Here is a 24,313-nt window from a genome sequence, read left to right on the forward strand (position 1 = left end):
CACTTGAAGGACTGTGTGGCTGACAAGCTACTCTGCCGCTGGGCAGGGATTTGAACCGTGGGGCCATGCTTCAGTAGTCCTCATTACTAAACTGGCCTCCTGTCTTCATTTCTAAGAGCACAAAGGCAATTAGGAGAAAAAGCAACAGGAAGACAGGAGTGTTCAAGAAAACGCACCAGAGTGTGAGGCAAACATGCGCAGCAACCTAAGGCTCTTACGGACATCCTTTTCATTCTTAGGTGGCCACACAGGCCAGCGCAGCAACCTAAGGTTCTTACAGACATCCTTTTCATTTTTAGGTGGCCACGCAGGCCAGGTGGTCCAATATTTACAAAGACAACGAGGCTGATCTTAGCATTAGTACATCATGTTTCCTCAGGCAGGGGAGTATGCAAAGTTTTTTGAAAAGGTTTCTGGGAAAGAGGTGAACTCTGATTGCACCTGGAATGATCACTGAAAACCAATGTGTGAAGAAAGAATGAAAAACGTATGTTTCGTGTATGTACAGGCTGCATGTTTTCAGGGGGGAAATACTATCCTTAGTCTTTTTCTAAAAGTAGGGGAACCCCTCAAGGCTCAGGGAACACTATGGAAGAGAGAGGAAAGAATGTAAGAGCTTTGAAGACAGGGAGAAGGGATGCGAAGTGCTGTCTTCAGGTCATGATACAGCCATCACAAAGAACATGATCTCACAGCAGCTACAGGAGCCTAAACTGGGAAGGCTTGAGAGAATGGGCCTGCTAACAGCCCATGGTGGATAAGAAAGGAGCCATGGGTTCCTACTTTTTCCCTGCTGAACTACTGGCAACTGATGGAATCTAGGGTGCAGGGGAGACACTGTCTTTAGTTGCATACTAAAAAGTGAGCCCACCAGTCTTTAAGGCAGAATAAACAGAATACACTACATACACGTATGGAATGATCAAATAAACTTAATCAGTAAAAACAGAGGGAGAGTTATAATTTTGTGATTATATAAGAGTATACTTTAGACCCAAATAAGACAGCTTAATATGATTAATGTCGACAGTTTAACTTATTAACTTATTAACACTGTTTGGAGTTCTTGTTAATAAATTAGGGATTACTATGTAAAAATCATTCATTCTGAGTGATATATATATAGTAAAATATATACAAGGGTTGAAACAAAATAATACAGGGTCTGACCTGTATAGTCACAGTACAGTGTTACCAATGGCTGTAGACCGGAAGGTAGATAGTAAAACAAATGATTTGGTTGACTTTAGAGAATGTGAAAGTACTACATTAATAATGAGTTTCTTAAATTGCATTTTCACTGGAAGTATTTCTTGCAAATAGTTCTCGAAACTGTTTAGCCTGTGAATCCTTTTTCTAATATAAACTATCCACAAATTGCATGCTTGGGAAAGCTTAACCCATTTGGTACCTAGCTGAGCCTCTCAGTGGTATAAAATAGAGATGAAATCATTTTCTTTTAGTCACATAGATGAGAAAACAAAATTAGAAGTCCAACTGTTTTACATTTCTCCAATGACTGCTGAGCTGTGGGTATCTGACTGCCTGGGATAGACATCTAGAGACAAATTATTGCATCTCTAAAATTCTCAACGTCTAAAAGGCCCTTTCTGCCCCACTAATCTTCCTCTCCAGGGAGGCACTCTGTTTGCCTACCAGGTTCCCAGATTCATGGAGTCCTCTTGCATCCTTGTGCCTTAGTTTATCTCAGAGAGGAACAAGCCTTCCATGACCCCCACACCCATGTTCTGACCAGGCACACTTCTTAGAAATGTTCCCCCAAATTTTCTTTCTCGTTTGCTGGCTCTTTATAAACATTACTTGTATTTGCATGCCTAGAAAGCAAATCATGTGCACAACATTTCATGATACCTTTGAATCAAGTTCACTCTTTCAAAATCAACCGAGTGGCACATGCATTTAGCCTAACACATAAAGATGACATAAAAAAGAGAAGGCTTCAAATTGTCTCTCTAACCTACCCTGTTCATCCAAACTCGACAAAATGCAATATAGATGATGGGACAAATGAAAGAAACGTAGGAAAATCTGTCTTTAGTGTTGTGAAACCTGCTTTAAAGTAAAAACATGTCCTGAGATGCAGAAGTGAGGGTGATGAATGTTAAGTGGTATTTTTTCACCTTAACTGACTGATCAGAAGACTATTTATAGCCCCCCTGACTGATGTCTCAAGCTGGTAAATCAACAGCAAGGGAGACTATTTCAAGCACATTTATCATTTAAGACAAAAAGCCGAGACCGCGCGTGATTATTTTTTATTCATCATATTCGCTCACCTCTGTGTTCGTTCCTTCTCCCTGTTAATAATATCTGTATAAGGCTTCTCAATATTTAATGGTACAGCCTCCCTGCTGCATGCTGATGAATGTAAGGTCACATGTTTGATCTCGAGAAGGCCAGTTATCTTTGCCAAAAGATGCTAAAAAAAGGGGGGTTGGTGATCTGTATTTCCTAGGGAAGCCTGATTCTATCAGTTCTTTTAGAAACACTATTGTTGGTTTCTATGCCATTAAAAAAGAAATCACAGAATGAAAGCTTTTAATAGGATCAGAGCTCAAGACATTTCAATCAAACTGGCCCAACTACACAGAAACTGCTGAGGGGCAGCACAATGACCAGTATCATAGAACAGTTTGGTTCACTGTCTCCATGACTCAGTTTACTCTCATCTGCACCTCATGTACAAGACAGCAACACACAAGAACATCTTACCTGTTCACTCTCTTCGTCATCACTACTTAGCTTAAGGTCATCTTCTAGCATTCTGAAAGAAGGAACAGAGAGATGTGGACACTTAGATTCAAAATCTTTCAATATGGAAACACCACCTTTCAGTAACGTGTATTTGATTTCTATTTTCCCCCTTGTATTGTAATTGCTTTTCCTCTGATGTACTTGGGAAAAAGCAGAGAGTCACATCACGAAAACTAACCCTCATGGCAATCCAGGATGAGATGGAGCTCCTTAAGAGTTGGCGGTTGTAGAAAAACAGAACCAAACAGGGGCTGTTCCATGGGAAGCTTAAATTTCACAATTGTTTGTTCAGGCTTAAGAGCTGGGCTGAATCCTCAGGCCTGTCTGGGGGGATGCCCATGGTAAAGAAAGTGGAAGAGCAAGCAGAATTCTGCTGAGGGTCATGCAGCCATAGTCTTGAGTTATAAGTGACATTCATGCAGGCCTCCTGACGGCCTAAGTGCTGGAGAGGATGCCTACTCCAGGATCTGCTGAGTAGAATGCAATCAACAGCTGGGTACTTCTGAAGAGTCCACTAGCTACCCCCATGGGACCTGACATGAGCAGCAAGTCCATACAGGCCAACAGCAGACCAAGAAGTGCAATGGCATACCCCACTGTTCTTAGTGATGAAAAAGTATTCTTATCAGCATCGCTGCGATTCGTTCTTTATAGAGTAGCTGCTTTCAGATTTGTCCACTGCCAAAGGAATCCTGCGCAGAAATGCACTCTCTAAAATGTGCTCTGTGTACACAGAGCTGTTCTGCCCAAGAGCAGGGAGAGTCCATTGGCGTAGAGCCCAGGGCTCCAGACACTGGTCTGGAAGCTGTTGAGCTCTTGTGTTTAAAGACCTCAATGTCTTCCTTTGAGTCAACTTCTAAAGCCTGAGACCAAATGTGTCTATCCTAGGCAGATAGCTCGATTTTAATGCTATTTCAGTGACTTTGGGGGGGGGGAGACTGGGGACCAGGGGCTGTCAGGGCATGGACCCAGTTATGAAATGTCTAAGCTTTGGGGGTAGGTGACATATGGCACCCTTGTTCACCCCATGGAAGGTGAAGGTTATACCTGGAGATCCTGCTTTAGAGTCCGTGAGTCTAAGAAATAAAATAGTTTCTCCCATCTCACAATGCAGGAAAAAAAATCCTTTGTATTTGATCAGAATCATTTGGAAAAACAACTGCAATTGAACATGTATGGTTTGGGGCCATTATTTCCTATCCACAGGGAGGATCATGTTGTACTAGGTGTTCTAAGTGCTCCAGGCAAGACTTAAAGCTACGGGAGATGTGAGTTGGTTACATGCAAATCCAATGCCATTTTATAGAAGGGACTAGAGTGCCCATAGAGTTTGGTATCAGAGGAAGGTCCTGGAACCAAACAGTCCTCCATGAATATCAAGAGACAACTGTATTTATTTTTGACAACATGGCCATAGGCTTTCTGAACAGTGAAGAAACTCATGGGGTAAACAAGCCGAGAAATAAAGATGTCACAACAAAGTCTGCAAACCAGGCCATGTGCTCTCCTTTAAGACCTTTCTCGACGTCACCTAGTGACTACAGCAGGGTATAAAACATATAAAACATAGGTTTTAGCTTCTAAAAGTTGGTTTAGGTCTACAGAAGCCAGTAAACAAGCCTGCTAGCCCAGTATGTAGGGAGGTCTCCCCTGGGGGTCAGTGGTTGATCACACAGGCAGAAGTAACTAAGGTAGACTAATGCCAGCAAAGATGTTGATATAAAATACATGATAAAATCAAACTTTTAAAAATTGAGGCCAGGGCGCAGAAGCCTAACCAGAGGTACTGAGAAGTGGGATTTTACAATCTTGATACCCACAGAGCTGCAAACCGCTAGATATAACCACATGGTGGCTTAACGTAGAGTCAGGTGCAGGCAACTAAGATCTGTGACACCCACAGGATGCGGGCAGGACATTTTAATACGTCACGGAAGTGACTGAGACTGTATACATTTTTTAACTTCTCTTAAGACAACAGTAAGTCTTTTTTAAAAAGATTGTAGGGTGTGTGTGTGTGTGTGTGTGTGTGTGTGTGTGTGTGTGTGTGTGTGTAAAAGTGTGCACAGGTGTGAATATTGCAGAAGATGATTTTCTCTCTCTACCATGTGGGTTCTAGGGTTCAGACTCAGATTTTCAGGCTGGGTGGCAAGCACCTGTGCCCACTGAGCCGGACCAAGTCAGGGGCCCACTGTTCTACTGCCCAGCTTCACCCTAATCAGACCCTGCTGATCTGCACGGTAAACACCTCCACCTCAGGGTGTACCAAGGCTGCTCCATGGAGTGGGGCTTTTAGTTGATGGGATTTTTTTGAGTTACTTATCATTTGAGGCTCTCTGAAGATCCTTCAATCCTTTATTTAAAGTTCATTTCATTTGCTCTACCTTCATGGCTTTAAAACAAATCTGAGTTTTAATTGAGCTGTTTCTACAACAGGTGCTGCTACTGTCTCTACCGATCTCAGATTTAAAGCCAGAGACAATGTCTATTAAACATAAACAATGTCTTTAATAAACATATCACATATGCAAATATCCATTCTCTCAATTAGCGTTTCACCACTGCCTGTGTCTTAAGAGTTTCTATGGTGCAGATAAAACACCATGACTAAAAAGCAACTTGGGGAAGAAAGCTTGTAGTCCATCATCCAGGGAAGTCAAGGCAGGAACTCAAGGTAGAAACCTGGGGCAGGAGCTGAGGCAGAGGCCATAGTGGAGTGCTGCTTACTCGCTTGCTCCTCATGACTTACTCAGTGTACTTTCAAATACTATCCAGGATTACTAATCCAGGGGTGGCACCCCCTACAGTGAGCTAGACCCTCCCACATCAATCCATTAATCAAGAAAATGCCCAACAGTCTTGCCCACAGGTCAGTCTTGTGGGGGTGTTCTCTCAATGGAGATTCCTTTTCCCCAAATAACTCTTAACTGTGTCAAGTTGACATAAAACTAGCTAGCACAATTTGCTATTGATACCTGCTAGGAAAGGGAAAATCAGTTTTCTCTAATGGAGTATCAATTGGCATATCAACACAGTCCAGAGCAGGCCCGGTGCCCAAGAGTAGCTGACCAACACAAAAAGAACTCCATCTGGGCACGTGTGCCTTTTGTTTTGGTATGGTTTGATTTTATAGTTTTGTTTTCCCCTTTTTATTTGAGGGGAGGGAGAGAAGGAGGGGGGAGGGAGGGAGAGAGAGCTGGGTAAGTAGGGAAGTGGGGGAGAAGAAAGAATATGATCAAAATATATGAAATTAAAAAAAAAAAACCTAGCCAGCACAGCCTATCTGTTAGACAGCTACCCCTTTACAGGCATTCCTAAGCAGTACACTCCATGCCTTAGAACGCTGGAGGGAATATTAGGCATCTCATTTCATTCTTTCTGAAGTCTTGTGTTCTGCTGGTTACTGCTACCACTTGGCTGGGTAATTTTCATCAACAAGTGATCGCCTTCCCACCTGTAGTTATTTGGAACAACTCTGCGTATAACATTCAGGGGGACTGGGAGCTGAGAAGGCTAGAGAAGCTCCTGTGGGGCGGTTGATGACCATACACACCCTAGATGAAGATGGATGAAGTGACTTAGCCTGGAGGCAAGTGGAGAGCACAGGATCAAGACAGGGTGGTTTAGATAACCTAGCAGCATCCAATGGGAATGTATTCTGTTCCAGGGATCTCTACATAGTTTGAAGCAGTTTGCTTCACAGTGAGGTGGTGTTTGCTTACATGTACCTCCTTTCCAGGACCTGTTCTGGCTGCTAGTGAAACCTCCATGGTCCGCTCCTGCCACGCCCATCCCCGAATGGAAAAAGTAACGTTTTTTTCTGTTTACCGGCTTGTTTTTCACTGGAGAAAAGGGCAGCTGATGGTCTCTCTCCTTACTTATTGAGTGCATCTGCTACAAAGGCCTGTCCTCTTTCAAGAACTGCATCTCATTCCCAACCTTATATGATCCTCACAAAAGCCAATCTTACGTAGAAAATCTGCCAGTCCCAGGTAAGATATGGGATGAGTGTATGTATCCGTAATTCAATCAACTGCCTTTCCTGATAGCGTCTTTATCTACATGTCATTAACGAAGAGAAATCAAAGGAGATGAGACTTAGGAGAGGAAGCAGTCGGAGGCATGGTGTGAGAGTTGAGGGTGAAGGACTGAGTCTAACGGCCGCTGTCAGGCTGGCCTGCATTTCAGCTTGACACCTGCCACTGACTAGCTCTCAGAGTGCTGGAACGTCATTTACTCTCTCGGGATATAGTTGGCACAATGCTAAAGAAACTGCTGGATAAGATGGCCTCTGTCTCCTCTGAATGCTCTGAGTCCACTGGCTACTTCCCTTTATCAAAGTCCAGGCAGACTGTTGGAGAAAGAGAGCATCTAGTTAGCAGGATGCCAACAAGCAACCAAGGCATTTAGCCCAACAGCCTATAAGGAACTGTATCCTGCCCGTATCCACAGCAGTGAGTCTGGGGGTAGATCTTTCTCCAGTCAAGCCATGGGATGACCTCAGTCCTGGCTGGTATTATGTTTGCAGCCTCTGACAGACCTGAGCCAGAGGAGACAGCTCAGTCAGACTCAGATTCTTCACCTTATAATAATATAAGGGATGCTGTCTTGAGCTACTAAGTTGAGGAGTAATTTGTTAGGTATCAATAAATAACTGGTATGTTAGTAGATAGCAATAGGTATTTAGTATGTCTCTACTTGAACACTGCCCCCAGTGACCTGAGGTGAACCTTTGTAGCCACCACTCAAGACATCCAACATTAGAAATATTGTGAGACATTTCCTAATAGTGATATTAAAGACAAGTAGGTGAGACTAAAACGTTCTATTTATGTCAATGTGGTATTTCAGTATCATAACATAAATGTTTTTAAAGAGCTCAACAGGTACACATGGCTATCGGGTAACATAGATTCATTTTTTTTTCTTTTTTTTTGGTCAGAAGGCAAGGGTGTTCAAATTCCCAGAATGCCCTCAGTCTTTTTGTCCCAGATCTCTTACACTCCTGATAGGGTGCACAGGACAAGCCTGCAGAAGGAACAACTTTCCAGTGTGTAGCAGCTAAGAGGAGCAGAAGGCACATTTCCATCGACTGTTCCCTGTGCTCATCAGCATCCTAGCAGCTCCTGGTGTCTGAGTCAAATGTGTCACTGACTGATCTTGCTGTGAACTCAAATGATGCACACCGCACCACAGTGTACCTGTCAACCCTGACCTCACAGAAGCATCTGGCAGCAGAAACCAAGAGAACCACAAGTGGACCACAGGAGGGTGGGCACCGGACTTAGGAGTCTGTCCTTGGAGAACAGACCAGTAGGTGAACTTGTAAACACATCTTGTTCCTTGTTACCTGCGCTCGATCCACTGCCCATTTCTCCTGGATGTGAGAAAGGCACAGTAAACACTGGGACTATTTGAAATTCTTAGCTTTTTTTAACTGCATAGTTTCAAGTGCGTCACTTGTTCTTTTCATTTGGAATTAGAATTCTAGCCACTGGAGCTGGCAGCCTAAAAAGAATCGGTTTGAAAAGAGGATAGAAACATGGGAGCCCCCTTTCCTTGAGCATCTCATAGTCCTTCCACCTAACCCCCCCCAAAAAAAAACCCCAAAAGTGCCACATGCTGTTTGTGTGCTTATGAAAACATGAAGACATTCCATCTTTTCCATTTAGGACAGCGCAGACCATGGTGATGAGGTTGCATCCCTCGAACACATTAGACTTTAAAATTGCTTCTTTCTGAAGGAATTACAGGAAAAGAGGGCATGCACACTCTTATCATTTCGATCAAAAGACAACAGAGGCTTAGAAACAGCACTTTCATAGGAAATGCATTCTCTGTAAGACGGTTTTTAACTTCCTATCTTTGTTACACTGACTTCTAGAAAATGAGTTTCTGAACTTGGTGTTGCTGATATTAAAGGACTGAGTTTTTAAGGACAAATGCATGCAAACATGGTAAGTATAAGAATATGATCCTTTCCTGGGCTAGAGGAGAGTTCAGAGGGTCCAGGCTAGGGACATAAAATGCACTTGGCTGTACAGATCCAGTGACGAACATTTCTTTACTAGAGCCTCATTGAAGAGGAACCTGTACTTAACCAGAGGGGTATTCATACATATTCATCTAGCTCAACTCTGTGATGTTGCATATTAACTACTATCAATTAATATGCTTGGTACCTGTTCTGCTTGTTAACTAATGATCTGTTTAATTGGTAACGCTTGATGGTAAATGTGCATTGGCATTAGGAAGGTCATATATACTTAGGCTAAGATTTGTTTCTTAGTTTTGAAATACCAGTTTCTGCATTTTTGTGGCTGTTGTTATTGACATGTTAATTGTGAAGAGAGTCCCTAATTAAGGGATTTGTTTGAACAGGTAAGCTGTTAGAATTAGGAAAGAGGACAAAACATAATCTCTCAATTAACAAATTCATGCACTTTAAGCTCTATCAGGGTACCTGAGAATGCCATCACACAGTCATTACTAAGCTTTACTGCACATTGGATTCACTTGGGAATCTTTAAAGCATTCTGATACTGGCTTCCACCCTTCCTGCATATTCTAATTTGATAGGTCTGGAGTGCAATCTGGGCTTCCGGACTGTTTAAAGTTCCCTTGGTGATTCTAAACTGTAATGAGGGTTAAGAACACTATCGACAGGATGAAACGGACTGTACCGGAAGAGCTAAAGGATAACTCCTGACTGTGGAGAAAGTCCTCACCTCTAAGGTTTAGTTGGTCCATTGATAAATTAGGATGGATGACAGTCAAGACTCAAAGACACAATTTAAGGTAAAAATGTATGTCAACTCCACAGGCTTGCAGGGGTGCTCAACCAAGGTTTAGGACAGCCTACGGTGCTTCTAAACATACTGACTAGAGGGCCACCTCCCTAGAGGTTCTGGTTCACTGGACTGGCCACGGGCATCAGTAGTTTTGATGAACTCCCGTGGTCAACCCATTTGTTGAAACCTAATCACCAGTGTTGTGGTATGAAAATATAAGACCACTGGAAGGTTCTGAGAACAGGGCTATCATGAATGGGATTATTGCCCTTATAAAGGATCCCAGGGCTGGGCATGCAACACAGTGGTAGACTGCTTGTGTATCATATACAAGATCCTAGGTTCAATCTCCAGTTCTCAGCAACACAAAACCAACAAGCAAAGCGCCCACAGAGATCTATCATATGAGGACTCAAAACAAATAGGTACTACCTATGAACTAAAAAGTGGACCTTCACCAGATGTTCAGTCTAGTTCCTTGACCTTTGACTCCCTAGCCTCTGTTGTTTATAAGCTATCTAGTCTAAGGTACTTTCTAAGATATTTTGTTATAAAAGTCTAAATGGACTGAGGCACACACATCCAAAATAACTTAGCAGTAACTGAGACTTGCTGTCTGGATTCTCACGGGATGACCATCTCACTTCTGCACTGACGCCATCATAATTGATAGGTAGGACCAAATGACTCATTCTGCACCCGATTTTGTGTATAACTAGTGCACCATGCTAGAACGGTGTATTGACTCACTCGATTTTACCGTTCCCTCATCCTCTATTTGAGTAAGAGTGTATTAGCGCTAGGGCTCTGGCCTTAGTGGCAGGGAACTTGCTTGGCTTGCAAAGTCCTTCAGTTCTATCCCTCCTGAATTTTATAGTGGAAAAAAAAAAAAAAAGGACAATGCTGAAAAGGAAGCATTGTGTTTTCTCAGTATAACCCTATCATTACCAGTTAATCAACTTAGGGATTGTGACACAGTTTAGAATTCTACAGGAGTTGTTTGCAGAAACCATGGGCAGCACAGGAGAATCTGACATCATTTCCTGGCCTGCTCTTGAGCTTATAGGAGGACACAGAGATTATCTGGATGATCATGCCTTCTCCTGGCTGGAGAAGTCTTCAAAGTTTCTTCAAGACCAAACAGCGCAACATAAGGCATTTCAGGCATGTGAAGACTCAACACCATTCCCTCTGTGTCACAAGGGCTAGGGGCCTGGGGACTACATTTCCCACAAGCCCCATCAGCACAGTTTCTATTTAGGTGTCGCCATTGAGAGGCACTTGAAGAGTGCTTGGAAGGTCAGAGAGTAAAGACCACTCTTGCTCCCAGGGCAGAGAAGCAGCTGCACCAGCTTCAGCATATGGCTGCCTTGACTTCCATAGAGGATTCCAGCATCCCTCCGTGAAAAATACTTGCAGGTATGGTAGGCATCTGAGATTACTGCTAGCAGTTTTCTGCAGTTCTTGTATTTATTGCTTCTCTGTAATGACTTTCCAATTACCAACTCCTCCCCATTGGCTCCCTGACCTAAGATTCCCTCGCCCTCCTGATGAGCATGGAAGCCACCAATTCTTTATGTTAGTGTCTTTCTCCTTGAAAGACCTGCAGCGGCTTCTCTTGTCCAGATTAAACTCTGACCCACATATATAATAAACAGCAAGAGGTTTGGAACCAGAAAGCCTGATGTAATACTTCATATCCCCACTCTGTCACGTACTAGTTATGTGTTCCTGTCCAAAGAACTTAAAATTGCTCTGCCTCAGTTTCCTGGTCTATAAGGTGAGAAACCAAAAATGTTGGCCTTCTAGGACTGCTGTGAGAATTCCATGGAGAAACAAAGCACATTATCCAGTATTTAGCACATGGTAACCACACATACGCATTCGATATTATCACAGGTATTTTATTACCCAATTCATATTGTCAGTAACTGTGCCTCAGTTTAGGTCCATTTTCTTGTTTCTAGCACAGATCATAGATTGCTAATTTCCTCACTACTTCCAAAGAGCACATTTTAGGAGCCCAAACCAGGAAGTTGCAAAAGTCTCTGTCTCACTGTTGATCGGGGACAGGCAGGAAAGAAACCTTGTGAAGTGATAAATATAACAGCACAGGGCTGTCTCTTTTTTTCCCTGGCAGGCAATCGTGGCCCTGCTCTCTTTCTTTGTAGGCGTATTCTCTGGTGTGTAAGTCTCCAGTATTCTGTAATTCTCTTCTGTGTCTGCTATAAATTCTTGGGTATCCTTCTCAAGCTGCCCTTGAACTAGCTATGCAGCAAAGGATAGCCTTGAACTCTTGATCTTCTTGCCTCTGTAGAGTCACAGTAGGACACAGCCTACCCACTACACAGGCTATATCAAGATTAGCTCCAGTGAGAGAACTGCCAGCTATAATGGTTTGGGTCAGAAATGTTCCCTACAGATGGTGTATGGAAATACTTGGTCCCTGGCTGGTAGGCTATGGAAGGCTGTGGGACTCTTGGGACAAGGCTAGCAGAAGGAGGATTTTAGAGCATGCCTTGGGGATTGTTAGTATGGCTGTTTCTGGTTCCCTCTCTGCGTCTTGATCTCCAAGATGTGAAGAAGCAGCAGCCATCAAGCGCCACAGACCTAGACGGAACCGTTGACCATACTGTCCCCACCATGACAGATCATATTCTTTGAAACCTTGAGTAAAAACTCATTGTCCCTTAAGTTGCTTCTGCCAGTCACTTTTGTCATAGCAACAAGAAAGTAACTAATACACCTGTGCTACGAGGAAAGTTCTGGTAACCAAGGCCTAACCTGAACCCACTTAGTTTGTACCTTCCCCAACTATATCTGGAGGACAAAAAACCATTTACCTCCTCACTTGGGGTAGTCACAAGGTCATTTAACATTCATCCAAGAGTCTGTAGGCCAGTGAAAGAAACACCCCGAAGCTGAGACCTGACCCAGTGAACGAAACACTTTATCCCTGAACCCAGAACCTAAGAAACATGCCCTGACTCTGAAACCAGTGCCAAAAAAACACACGTTGTCCCTAGAATCAGAGCCAGTGAAAGAAATACGCCCTGGCCTTCGAGCTAAGAAGCTGAAAAGGGCCAGTGAAAGAAACACAGTTTGGCCCTGAAACCAGAGCCATCTCTGACCAACATCTCTGACCAATGAAACCAACCAATCCCTGAACAGAAAATCTTCTCCCTGGAGAAACTCCAACCTGAAGAAACCCTATAATAAAACCTCTGCCTATCCAGTTGTTGACTGTTCTTTCCCACCCTGGCAGAGGCAGCTACACTCTTGGGACTCCTCCTTCCCAAATAACTCTCTTTCTCTAAAGAGTCTTGGGTGAAGATCTTCATTCGCTGGCGCAGAACAGAAGAACCTTGCTGAGATGTCCCTTAGGGGACTGAGCAAGGTGCAGCAGAAAAAGTAACAACTTTTCATTGGAGTCAGGGGAGACTGCTGTACTTCTGCAGGGATTTCCCCTTTAGCAGAGTGAAGCTGGAGAAGCAAGGTCTTGGGCCGGCAGGAGAGAAGCAGCAGCAGAGCTCTGCTAGGAAAGGCCCCCTTAAGGGGGGGAGTCTGTGAGGGGCAGAGCTAAGTTCAGCTGTAACGGCTCTCTCCAGGAGGGGAGCAGGAATTGCTATATCTTGTGGGGAGACCACCCCCCACCGCACCCCAGCTTCAGGTATAGCCTGGTTTCCCGAACAGTCAGGATACCTTTCCCTCCAGAGCTTACAGAGCCCACTGTGGTGACACAGACCTGTACTTGGCAGAGGCAGAGGGTAGAGGGTAGAGGCCAGAGACCAGAGACAGGAGGATCATAGCAAGTTTGAGGCTAGCTTGGGCTACAAGAGATACTGTCTCAAAACAACAACTAACCACAACCAACCAAACATCCATTGAAGCTGTCTATCTGCTTTGCCCTGTGCTGTGAGGAGTCTGCGATGGGGATGCATCTGGAACTGGATTCTCCCAAGACACAGCCACCAAGTGGTCTAGGTCCTGGAATCCAGACCCTCAGCACGTTCTGCTTCTTGTGATTTGGAAGCTTTTGCACTGATCCACTAATCCTCTCTGCTGAAAATGTAATAAACTTGTCATTTAAATGTAAAGAGGAGAAAAAGACTTTTATGACCCATATTAAAGAAAATGCATCCTATTAGCCATTCATTGGACTTGGAGATTGGTATATGATCCTCTAACTAAGGCATTCTCATGAATTTGGCTTTAATGCTAACACTTTTGTAATATGTTGCATATTATGTCTGCTACTTTCAGAATTTTTCATTATAAAAGTAATCCAGGTGGCCTGAATATATAAAACTACAATTTGAAAAAAAAAATCTCATATATGGAAGGACTAATTCAGCACTTAAAAAAAAGTGAATAGACTTGAAAATTAGGTCAGGTATATTAAGTGTCCTAAACCCATCATCAGATATATACCACTGGATTTCACCAAGGGAAGTCTGATGCTCAGTCAACATGAATCATTTTCCAGCATCTTTTTTTTTTTTTTTTGGGAGGGGGGGAGGTCAGCTTAAAGTAAAACAGACACATCAAACAATCTATATAAATTAAGCCCCATAACATGGATTACAGACAAGGGTCTTATTCCAGGGTTGTAAGCAGGGTCCCCTGGACCAGCTGGAGCCTCCTGAAGCCGTTCTTCTTTGCACTGGCCATACTGAGGGTTAAGCAGAGCACAGCTGCAGCACCCACCATTTGCTACCTATCCCACATTTTTACATATTCATTGTTGGACTTCCAGAGTGCAGAAAGGAATCTCAAGTGCCAAGAAAATAAATCATGCAGAAAATGTTAAGTGGGCCTGCGGATCTCAGGGACAGATCCTGACTGCGGAATAGCAGCGCTTCTACCTGCTGCCTAGGAAAACAATCAGGCAGTCTTGAACACAGCGATTATCCTGGAAAGGACGGCATAAATCCTGTCTAAATGGATCTGTTCATTGATGGAGGACAGGAGGCAAGGAGTGAAAACAGGATCGCAGTTCAAAACGCTCGTTTTCCTGTTTTTAGTGAGTCAAGAACCTTGGGGAATATGTTTTGATTAAAATAGCAGTAAATCAATTGCTTTAAGGTCCACACTAAGTACTATCTATAGGGTAAAGCTTATCTTTGAAAACCCTTTCCATTTTAGGCACACTTCTCAACCCCTAGGACTCAGGGTTATTCCTTTCTGAGTGAGCATGTAGAGTCCCTCCTGTGGTGTGACATGGGTTTCCTTCCTGCCTACTGTAACATGTTTCTCTACACCCACACGGTTGGCACTGGCTGTGAGAAATCACACTGCATCTTGAGGGGCTACTCAAATTCTACCCCATTCTAGTAGGTTTGTAAGTGCTTACAACCTACAATTGTACCAAGTACAAATAAATAAAAACTCTTAAAAAGAGCAACAATGATCCTGAAGGAATGATGTTACTGGGAATTTTCAGTTACAGTGTGAACTCCTCCGGTGGACAACTATACCTTCATCTTACATCCCTGCAGCAGATGCTCTTAAACAGGACCCCAAGGGTCTGACGGAAATGCAGAGATGGGCATGTCCAATTGACACCAAACAGCCTTGCTTCTCATGGGTCCTTAGCACAGGATTCTGGCCTGCTGAGAACACAGCCTCAGCAGCTTCTACCTGATATCACTGTCATCATCCTTGGTTTTTCTCCACCTTATACTTTGAGGCAGGGTCTCTCACTGAATCTCAGGGCTTACAGATTCAGCTAGCCTAGCTACCTACTGTGTTCTGGGGGAATCCCTTGTCTCTGCCCCCTGAGCTCTGGGACTGCAGGGGAAGCTGCCACATGTAAGATGGGAATTTCAACTCTTATCCGTGAGCTTGTGCAGCAAGAACATTACCTGATGAGCCCCACACCCAGCCCCATCAAAACCTTTAAATGAGTTCCTTGAGTATTCTAAGTGTGGAGTATCAAACTCAGAATAAATAGAAGGCTCTAGAAGACCCTGAAATGCAATAACTTGCATGGCAAAGATAAGTGTTCTTAACACACATTTACTTCTTGCTGTTGTGGTAATTTCATCATTGTCACGCATTTTTACATTTTAAATAAATAGCAAAATGAACAGGAACAGGCATTTTCTAAGTATGTTTTTTCCCCCCCTTTATGGTACTGCAGATTGAATCCAGGGCCGGAACTTGCTAGGCAAGCACTCCCCTGAGCTACATACACCTCCACTATCATATTCACTGATTCCATTTGGCCAATGACAGGCTACAGAAGTGCTGTCTAAACAGAAGCACCCTTGAGGACAGCCCAGAAGGAACGCTCTCTGCCCTCAGTGTGATGCTGCAAACCTTTAGACTGAGCTGTGCCCCATGGGAGAGGCTGTGGGAGTTTGCCTGCAAGATGGAGAGGTGTCGGCGTCTTCCCAATTGAGGGTCCAGCACAGAGCATGGACACATGGAGGTTTAAAGAGAAAACAGTAACTAGTGGGTCAACTGTTGTTATTTTAAAAGAAACTTTTGCAAGTTTTAGATTTCTAGGGATGTTCTGAAGACAACAAAGACTTCTTAAACATATACTGTCCTATAACCACAATGATATATTAGGATGTTATAGCTTTAGGACAGCATGAGAGTTCAAAACACGACAAGCTAACCAACACTTTATTAACAAGCCTGTGTTTAGTGATCTGCCTAAGCCACAGGCTAATGTGCTCTGAGCATGGCTGAAATTGATAATGCTGAGACACGATGACAGGTAACACAGGTGTGTTAGTTACATTCCTCACAGGGTATTTTTGACCTGTGATGGGTTTTCTGGGGCACAGCCCATCCTAAGTTGGGGACTGTTCATACTCAGTACCCGATTTCCATTCCTGTCAAGATCTAACACTGAGGATGCATTTGGCACAAATAAGATAATCTTGATACACTGACTGAAGTCCAAACCTAACTCCAATTTATGACTTCTTACCTAGTGGTCCCTTTATGTTCTTTCTCTGCTCTGGGGGGTGGTGAACACTATGTTTCTCTTTAACTGAGCTGTCCTCAAACTCTCCTACCTCAGCCTCCTAAGTGCTGAGATCGCACATGTCAGTCACGACCCCTGGCTCTATTGTTCCCTTTCTGTCCCAGGCTCTCCCCCAGACAGAATGCTATATTTAGTCACCGTGTCTGGATAGGGTCCTCTAATTGTGATAGCCTCTTAGTCTTGTCTGGTTTTTAATGTTTTTGACCATTGTGAGGAGAGCTGGCCATGTATTTTACAGGTGCCTCATATTTGGCTTATGCACTGTTCTTTCTTTCTTTTTTTTGAGACAGGGTTTCTCTGTGTAGCTTTGCGCCTTTCCTGGAACTCACTCTGTAGATCAGGCTAGCCTTGAACTCACAGAGATCTGCCTGCCTCTGCCTCCTGAGTGCTGGGATTAAAGGCATGCGCCGCCACTACCCGGCTTATGTGCTGTTCTTTTCCTGGTACATTTAGGTGACAGGTTAAGAGATGACCCCAGACAGAGGTAAACTTCCCACATCCTATCAAGGGTGCGTGTCGTCGGCATGACTGAGTGCTGACGTCAAGCTTCACCACACAGTGGAGCTGGTGTCTGCCAGGGTTTTTCACCACCTTAAAGCTATGCTTTTACTCCTTCCTCAGACCACACGTGGAAGATCTGGAGCAAGATCTGGAGGAGAGAGTGATGCATCACCTCCTTGCAGGGCATCACCTACATAAATTACCTGGACTTCTTCCGTACAGGATATTTGTCTGTTTCTACACCCTCTTCCTCCTCTCACTCCTCTATCAATATGGCCTCTTGTCTGTCTCTTTCTGCTTTTCTAGTGGGGAAGATGGAACCCAGGGCACCATGAACGCTCGACAAGTGCTCTACCCCTGATCCCATCCCCCAGCCTCTTACATATTTAATTCCTATGATAGCTCTTAAACCAACCCTAGTCAATTGTTTCCAAAAGTCACATTAGGAAGTCCCAGGTCCCCGAGGAAGTCAATGTGCAGGGAATGAGACACCAGGGAGTCCTCAGCCTGAAGGGCACATATCACATCTCCCTGGAAGCCCAAGGCTCAGGAATCTTCCCAGAAGAGGGAGGGGAAAGATGATAGGTGGTGGATAGTGTCGAGGGAACGATGTTTGCCTCACACAATAGGGCAGTTGCACATTTGAACTCACAGAGATTGTGGCAGCATGCACAAGAACTACGCAAGCTGAAGTCAGACAAAAAATTCCAGTGACGGGGGAATGGGAGGAGGTTAACACAAAGTCCCGCCATCATCTGAGGAGCATTTGCTAGCTGTTGGGAGAGGAGGAGTCAGTTTTATTTAATGATGTGACCCCTGGTCGGTCGATAACAAGCCAGAGCAGACCCCACTCATGAGAGTAGATAGACAATACAAACTGGACTCAATGGGGGAAAAAAGGGAGGAAAATTCAACGTGGGGTGGATACAGAGGTGACAGCAGATACGGGAAGAGTTGAGGTGAACACGATAAAGATTCACTGTATGACATTTTCAAAGAATTGATAAAAATGTTACTTTCAAAGGTAGATCAGTCAGTCTTTCCTGCCTCTGGTAGAAGAAGCAGGGAAGAGGCTGAGAGGAACAGAGCTGGTATGTGTTACAAACAGTTGCTGCAGGTACAAACCGAAAGACTGTCATGACCTGCACGGAAGTGTGGAAAATTATGCCCAAATGGACCTAGCAAATCCTTCAGATTTATGACCATAAAAACAGATCCTTTTTCAAATTATAGTTATCTACATGTCCACATTCAGGCTGTCAAGGACAATTCAACTGTCATATCAAACAGACACGCGTGCTTGTCCTGCATGGTCACTTGGGCATTCATTACTTGTCATGCTCCTTGAAGCTTCTGTGACTCTCCTGGTTTCTTCCTGTACCCACAACTTCCCACTTCCCTCCGTGTGTCTACTCCTTTGGGGCATTCCCCAGAAGTTTCCAACACCCGAGGATCCTGTTGCCAATTCTCATCTCTCCTGTACCTTCATGACTCCAAGGCTACTCCCAGGTACGACCGTCGTGACCACTTCCTCAAAGTGCCAGCTCTGCAGGGCCAACTACACTGGCATCTCTAGACTTCCTGGAGGCTATAGCCTCCACTCTAGATTATGAGGCATCCTCAGAAAAATGCTTGGCATAGAATAACCATATAATCAACATTTGCTGGCTGAACAATTAATCTGTACTTGGATGATTCTCTTCGTTTTTCCTGACATTGGAATCCATTACTTGCTTACTTAAAATTTAACTGTCTCTCTTGAGTGCTGTGTTCAGCAGCACTGCCAGCTACCTGGCCACCGACATCTGGGTTTTGATGTACCCTTCCGCCTTCCTGCAGACAACACAACTCCTAGGGGTGTCTGTCCCATCTCTCTACTTCTCTCTGGAACCCCTCCCCTTTTCCATGGGGTACAGCAGTAGCCCAGATGTCCCCTTGCACTGTGAAAGCGTCCTTTCTCCTCACTTCCAGTCCTTACTCTGGCCTCTGGTTCTCACCTTCCCATATTCTATGTGGAATGTCAGTTCCCACCGCCTGGATTCTGAAGGACCGCAGCCCTTTCGGGCCTGGCCTTAGCTCACTGCAGCTACAGCCCCGTCCTCAGCCTTGACCCACAATGGAACCATTGCAAGCCTTCCACAGCTCCCTCCTCTGGATCTTATCAGATGTTCCTCCTGTCTGACGGTTTCCTTCTCCCTCTCCTTATCTATTATTCAGAGGATGCCCAAAGGACACAGCTCCCTGTTCGGTGACTTGAATTAATCTCCCTCTGCTGTACACATGTCTGTTAGTTAGTACACTTGCCATCCTATAGTGTAATTATCTGCCTTCCAGTCTTCTGGAACTGCCCACATCTTCCTCCTTTCTGTGGCTCTGGTGCTTGGGAGCTTTGGAGATCTGTCCTGTCACACTCTGCTTAGGTCACAGACATCTACTTCAGGGACCAGCTCTCAGAACTAAACCCATGAAACAGCCTGTTCTGCTTTGAGGCTATTCCCACTTAGTAACTATCAATAAAATTGCCAACGATGACCTTAAGACTAGATTTATGTAGTAACTGCCACCACTCACCAATCAGAGAGGGCCAGCTCCCTGAAGCACCCAGAGGACCAATGAATTGTCAACGTAATTTGTGTGGATTTCTCGGTCCTACTGTAATTCCCTAGACATGGCCTGGCCTTTGCCTGTATATCCCAGACTGCAGTCCTAGTCTTTACTTCTGAATATAAACACCTTCATTGTAGATTGGATTCTTATTGGTGTTTGACTTTGACAGGGCATTAGCATATTCTTTTAAAACCATACATATATACTCTATATTTTTTGTACCCCTCTCCACTGCCTCATGTATCTTAAGAATAGCAGACTAGATTTCTAATAGGTCTTGATCCAGGATTCCAAATGCAATGGAATATAATTAAAATCTTAGTAAGCTAAAAATAATGATAGTAAATTATAAAAGTCTATCGAAAAGGCTGTTGGGCTATTTCACAAGGATAATTTTATTGACTGTTACTAAGTAGAAACCTATCAACTGTATCAGCATTAAAAAACAATCAGTGGTTAGATAGATCTATCTACGGTAGAATCATGCCAATAACAATAAGGGCTTTTTCAGAAACTGCTGAGAACCCCAGGCCTCTGTGGGCTGTGCACTGCTTATGAAGTAACATTCCCAAGACTGAATGGCTAGTACTGCTGTCAGAACACATCAGAGAAGCAAGTGCACATGCAGAGAAATCTGACTTTAACAAAGTATATTTTGATTAAAATTCTCTTAGTACAATGTAAGATTTTATAGAAAGAAGTATGTCATTTGGAGACTTTATATATGGTGGGGTTTCCTTCTTCCCACTTCCTCAAGAGTGTTGGGAGACAAAGGAGAGTCACTGCAGGGGAATGGCTCTTTCAGAAGGATATGTAATTCATGCCCATTGTTTAGGAAAGACTGTGCTCCTGCTGTTGATTACCTAATAGGATCTGCAACTCAGAAAGAATTAAGGACATTTCTCAATGCCTTTCTCAGGGGTCCTAAAAGAAAGTCCTGGAAGCAGTGGCTGGTACTCAGCCTCAAGAGCCAGGGCTGGCGCCTATAGGTGTGGTGGAGTCAGAAGAGCTTGGCTCTAGCACAGGGAGGTGTGTGTGGCTCCCTTGGCTGCCCTGGCCTGCATCCTCCCTGTTCCTGGAGCATGGCTTCCTCCTGTTCACATCCAAAGAGAGACCCATTCCCAGGGCCCAGCTCTAGCTGCCAAATTTGGCTCTAATCCTTACTGAGCTCTACAGTGGGCACGATGCTCTACTATGTGCTCTGCTTGTCTCTGCCTTGTCCCTTTACCTAGGAACATGTTCTTTCTTAGACTAGAACACCCTTAATAGCAGAGTGAGAAGGGGTCACTGGTCTGTGGGGACAGGAGATGGCGGCTGTGTCTACAATCCACGAGTGACGTACAGAGGATGAACTCAAGAAGGTTTGGGGAGTTCTCCAGGAGAGAAGAGAAGAGAAGCCTGCTTCCATAGTCCTGTGTGCGGTGTCTTCTCTGCAAGTCCTGCCTCCTTTCTCTGTAGACTCCAGTCCTGGAACACACCCCAAGGGCCCAGCCCACACATCTCCTCTCTATGCTGCACATACACCAGACATCTCCATCTCCAGCTTTCTTTCCTTCTGCTCCAAATCCTATGAGGCCAGTCCCTGATATGTTTCCCTTCTTCTGCAAACTCCTTCAGGATTGACATCATGTATTAAGTGCCCAAATCCTTTGGAGAGACAGGGTATCAGATACCAGGTCAAGGAGGAGGAAACTCAATGTAAATGCCTTGCTTGAGCTACACCAGGCTCTGAAAGGCGGCTCTGGCATGCCCTGGGCCCATTTCAACGAATCCATCTATCATAGCTCCAGTCACCTTACACTGAACCCATCATTCAGGCCTCAGCCTCATCCTCTGCAGGATCCATCTCTTTCAAGTAGGCACTATGTCAGCTTAGTATTTGTTTTGTTTTTCCATGGTTTAGCATGGGCCCCAGACAGAGCAGAAACTCAATAGCTGGGCGAATTCCCAACCAAATCAATGGAAATTCACAGACCGCTGTGAATCCACATAGAAAGGAACTGGGTGAAATAAGAGACAATGGTGGAGATGAGAATTCCATGATGAACTGTGAAAAAGCTCAAGTCTTTAGCATCAGGAGTGACTCCAGCTTCATCACCCTAAGTTAAATTTGTCTGTGCAAGACAAGTAGTTTTCTCTGTGTATGTTTCAGTTGGATTCAACTTTCTTTCTCATCTGTGCATTGAAAAATGATGACAGTAAGGTGTAAAAAAGAAAAGAAAAAAGCAGGATGTGGCCAAATCTAATTGTCATACAAATGGCTCACACATTAAAATTTTAACCAACTTATTACATATACCAACTATATATATATATATATATATGTATATACACACACATGAATATATATATTCATATATATATATATATATATATATATATATATATATATATATAAAATGCTGTCTCTAGCAGTCAAGAAGATTTTAACTAGGAAAACTGGAAGGGTGGTAGGTATGAGAGAAACAGCATTATTGATTACACCATACACTTTATCACTCTTGGTGGCTCCTTGGTAACAGGGGATGGAGGCATGATGTGTGGCTCCGTGGAAGAGCATTCACAAGACACAGGTTCCATCACCTTGAGCCCCATCCCACCAATAACTGTGAAATCCAGGCAAATGGTTAACTCATGTTTCCTGTTATGATTCTGTCCTGTGAGTCAAGGTCCTTTATCGTCTCTCCTTACCAATAAAATAAAATTATTAAAAACATTTTGGGAATAAAAAGGACAAGACAATTATTTGGCAAAGAAGAAAAGTACCTAGACAGTTTCTTTTATTTCCCATATATTACAGTTTTGGCTAAATCATCCTATATAAAAATCCAGTCTTTTCCATGTTAAATTTACATTTTCACTCCTGAACAGTTTGTTATAACATTCTAGCCAAGAAATTATAGAGGGATATTTTGGACTTTCAAAGGATTTTATGGACTCAAAATAAAATTCTGACTAAAAGGCATGCTTACTTCACTTAACTGGACAGCAGATGCAAAGCTGGGGACACATTTAGCATGTAATGAGCAGTAAGCCACAGCAGTAGCCAGAGGAATTTAGTCTGCTGGGCCTAAGAGAGGGGAGGTGGGTGTACACTGAGCCTGGAGCTCATCAAAGGAAGCTGGAGAAGCCTTGGTGGAAAGGCCATGAGGCTTGTAAGAACAGGGAGTGGGCTGGGGTGTAATTCAGTTAGTAGAGTGCTTGCCCTATGCACAAAATCCTGTGGTTCTTATCCCTAGCACCACATGAAGTAGACAGGGCAGTACATATTTGTAGTCCCAGCACTTGGGAGGTAGAGGCAGGATGATTAAGGGCATCCTTGGCTAGATACGGAGTTCTATGGTCAGCTCAGATTATATGAGGTACTGTTTTAAGACACACACACACAAAAAAAAACAAAAACAAAAAACAAAAAACAAACAAAAAAACCCAAACCAAATCAAACCAAAACCAAAAAACCCACCTGCTAATCACTTTGAAGTAATTGATATATGTTACTTTCCACAGCCTTCTCTGTCCATTCACTCACTGATCAACTTTTGAGAACCATGCTATCTAGTAGAAATATAATGTGAGCTTCCTATAATAGTTTTAAGTTTCTAGCAGGCATGCTAAAAAAAAGAAGTAATATTAATTTGAAGATAGCCAGCTGAGTTGATGTGTTCTAGATCTGAGGATTCAACCTACCATGCACAGAAAATAAAAAAAAAAAAATTCATCTGTGTTGAACATGGATAGGCTTTCCCCACATATCCACGTAACTCTTTACACAGTATTTATATTGTATTGTGCTATAATCACTTGATTTGAAGTATACAGGAGGAGATATATAATCTATGCAAACACAATTCCATTTTCTGTAGAAGACTTGAGCATGTTTGTGTTTTGGTATCCTGGAACCAATCACTATTCATAAGGATGCCTGCATATTTTATTTAAGCTTACATAGCATATAGTATCATTTTAACACATAATAAAAGTTATCAGTGTTATTTTTTCTATTTTTTTCATATGACATGTTTTCTATCTCTTAGCACATTTCAGTTCAGAATGTCTATTTTAAAACAGGATCCTAGGTACCCTAGGTTGGACAGGAACTAGGTTGACTCTTAGGGTGACATTGAACTTCTTCTGTTCCCCCTGCTTCCATCTGGATTTCTGGGATTCCGGGCCTATGTGCCAATGCCTCAGGTGATAAAGTGCTGGAGACAACCCAGGGCTTACCCACATGCTGGGCTGGCTTTCCACCAACTGAGCTCCATCTGCAGGCTGCATATGATGAGTGCTCACCAGCCACCTGTATTTGGTGGCTCCTTGTTGGGCAGCACAGCTCTTGTGTACCCAGCTAGTCCAGGCCTTCCTATCTTGGGGGCTGGGGTCCCAAACTCCACTCTTCACTAGGAGAGTATCACACTAATGCCTTCAGTCGTTGACAGCATGATTCATTTCCTTCATTAGCTTTCCAACGACCAGGCGAGTCCTGCCAGGGACCTCCATCTATGTGCAGGAACACATTCTTCTTAATCAGGTCTCTTGAGAGGGAGCCTGGATGTGTGCTCTTAAACTGCAAGGAAAAATAACCTGGGGAATGTCTTTCTGATTCTGTGTGTGTGTGTGCAGCTGCCAGCCACCCTCTGAG

At 43.7% G+C, this 24,313-nt stretch overlaps 1 protein-coding gene across 3 annotated transcripts in view; it reads right to left on the minus strand.

The window, feature by feature from the left end:
• The window catches only part of Aff3 (AF4/FMR2 family member 3), a 481,117-nt gene that overhangs the window by 96,435 nt on the left and 360,369 nt on the right, over positions 1-24,313 (minus strand). For all 3 annotated transcript variants that reach the window (XM_037199903.1, XM_028865744.2, XM_028865743.2), the window contains one exon: positions 2,734-2,785. In XM_037199903.1, coding sequence (XP_037055798.1) covers positions 2,734-2,785 — 52 coding nt within the window. The remainder of the gene's footprint in view (positions 1-2,733; positions 2,786-24,313) is intronic.

Source organism: Peromyscus leucopus, chromosome 16_21 (assembly GCF_004664715.2).
Source record: "Peromyscus leucopus breed LL Stock chromosome 16_21, UCI_PerLeu_2.1, whole genome shotgun sequence".
Lineage (NCBI taxonomy): Eukaryota > Metazoa > Chordata > Mammalia > Rodentia > Cricetidae > Peromyscus > Peromyscus leucopus.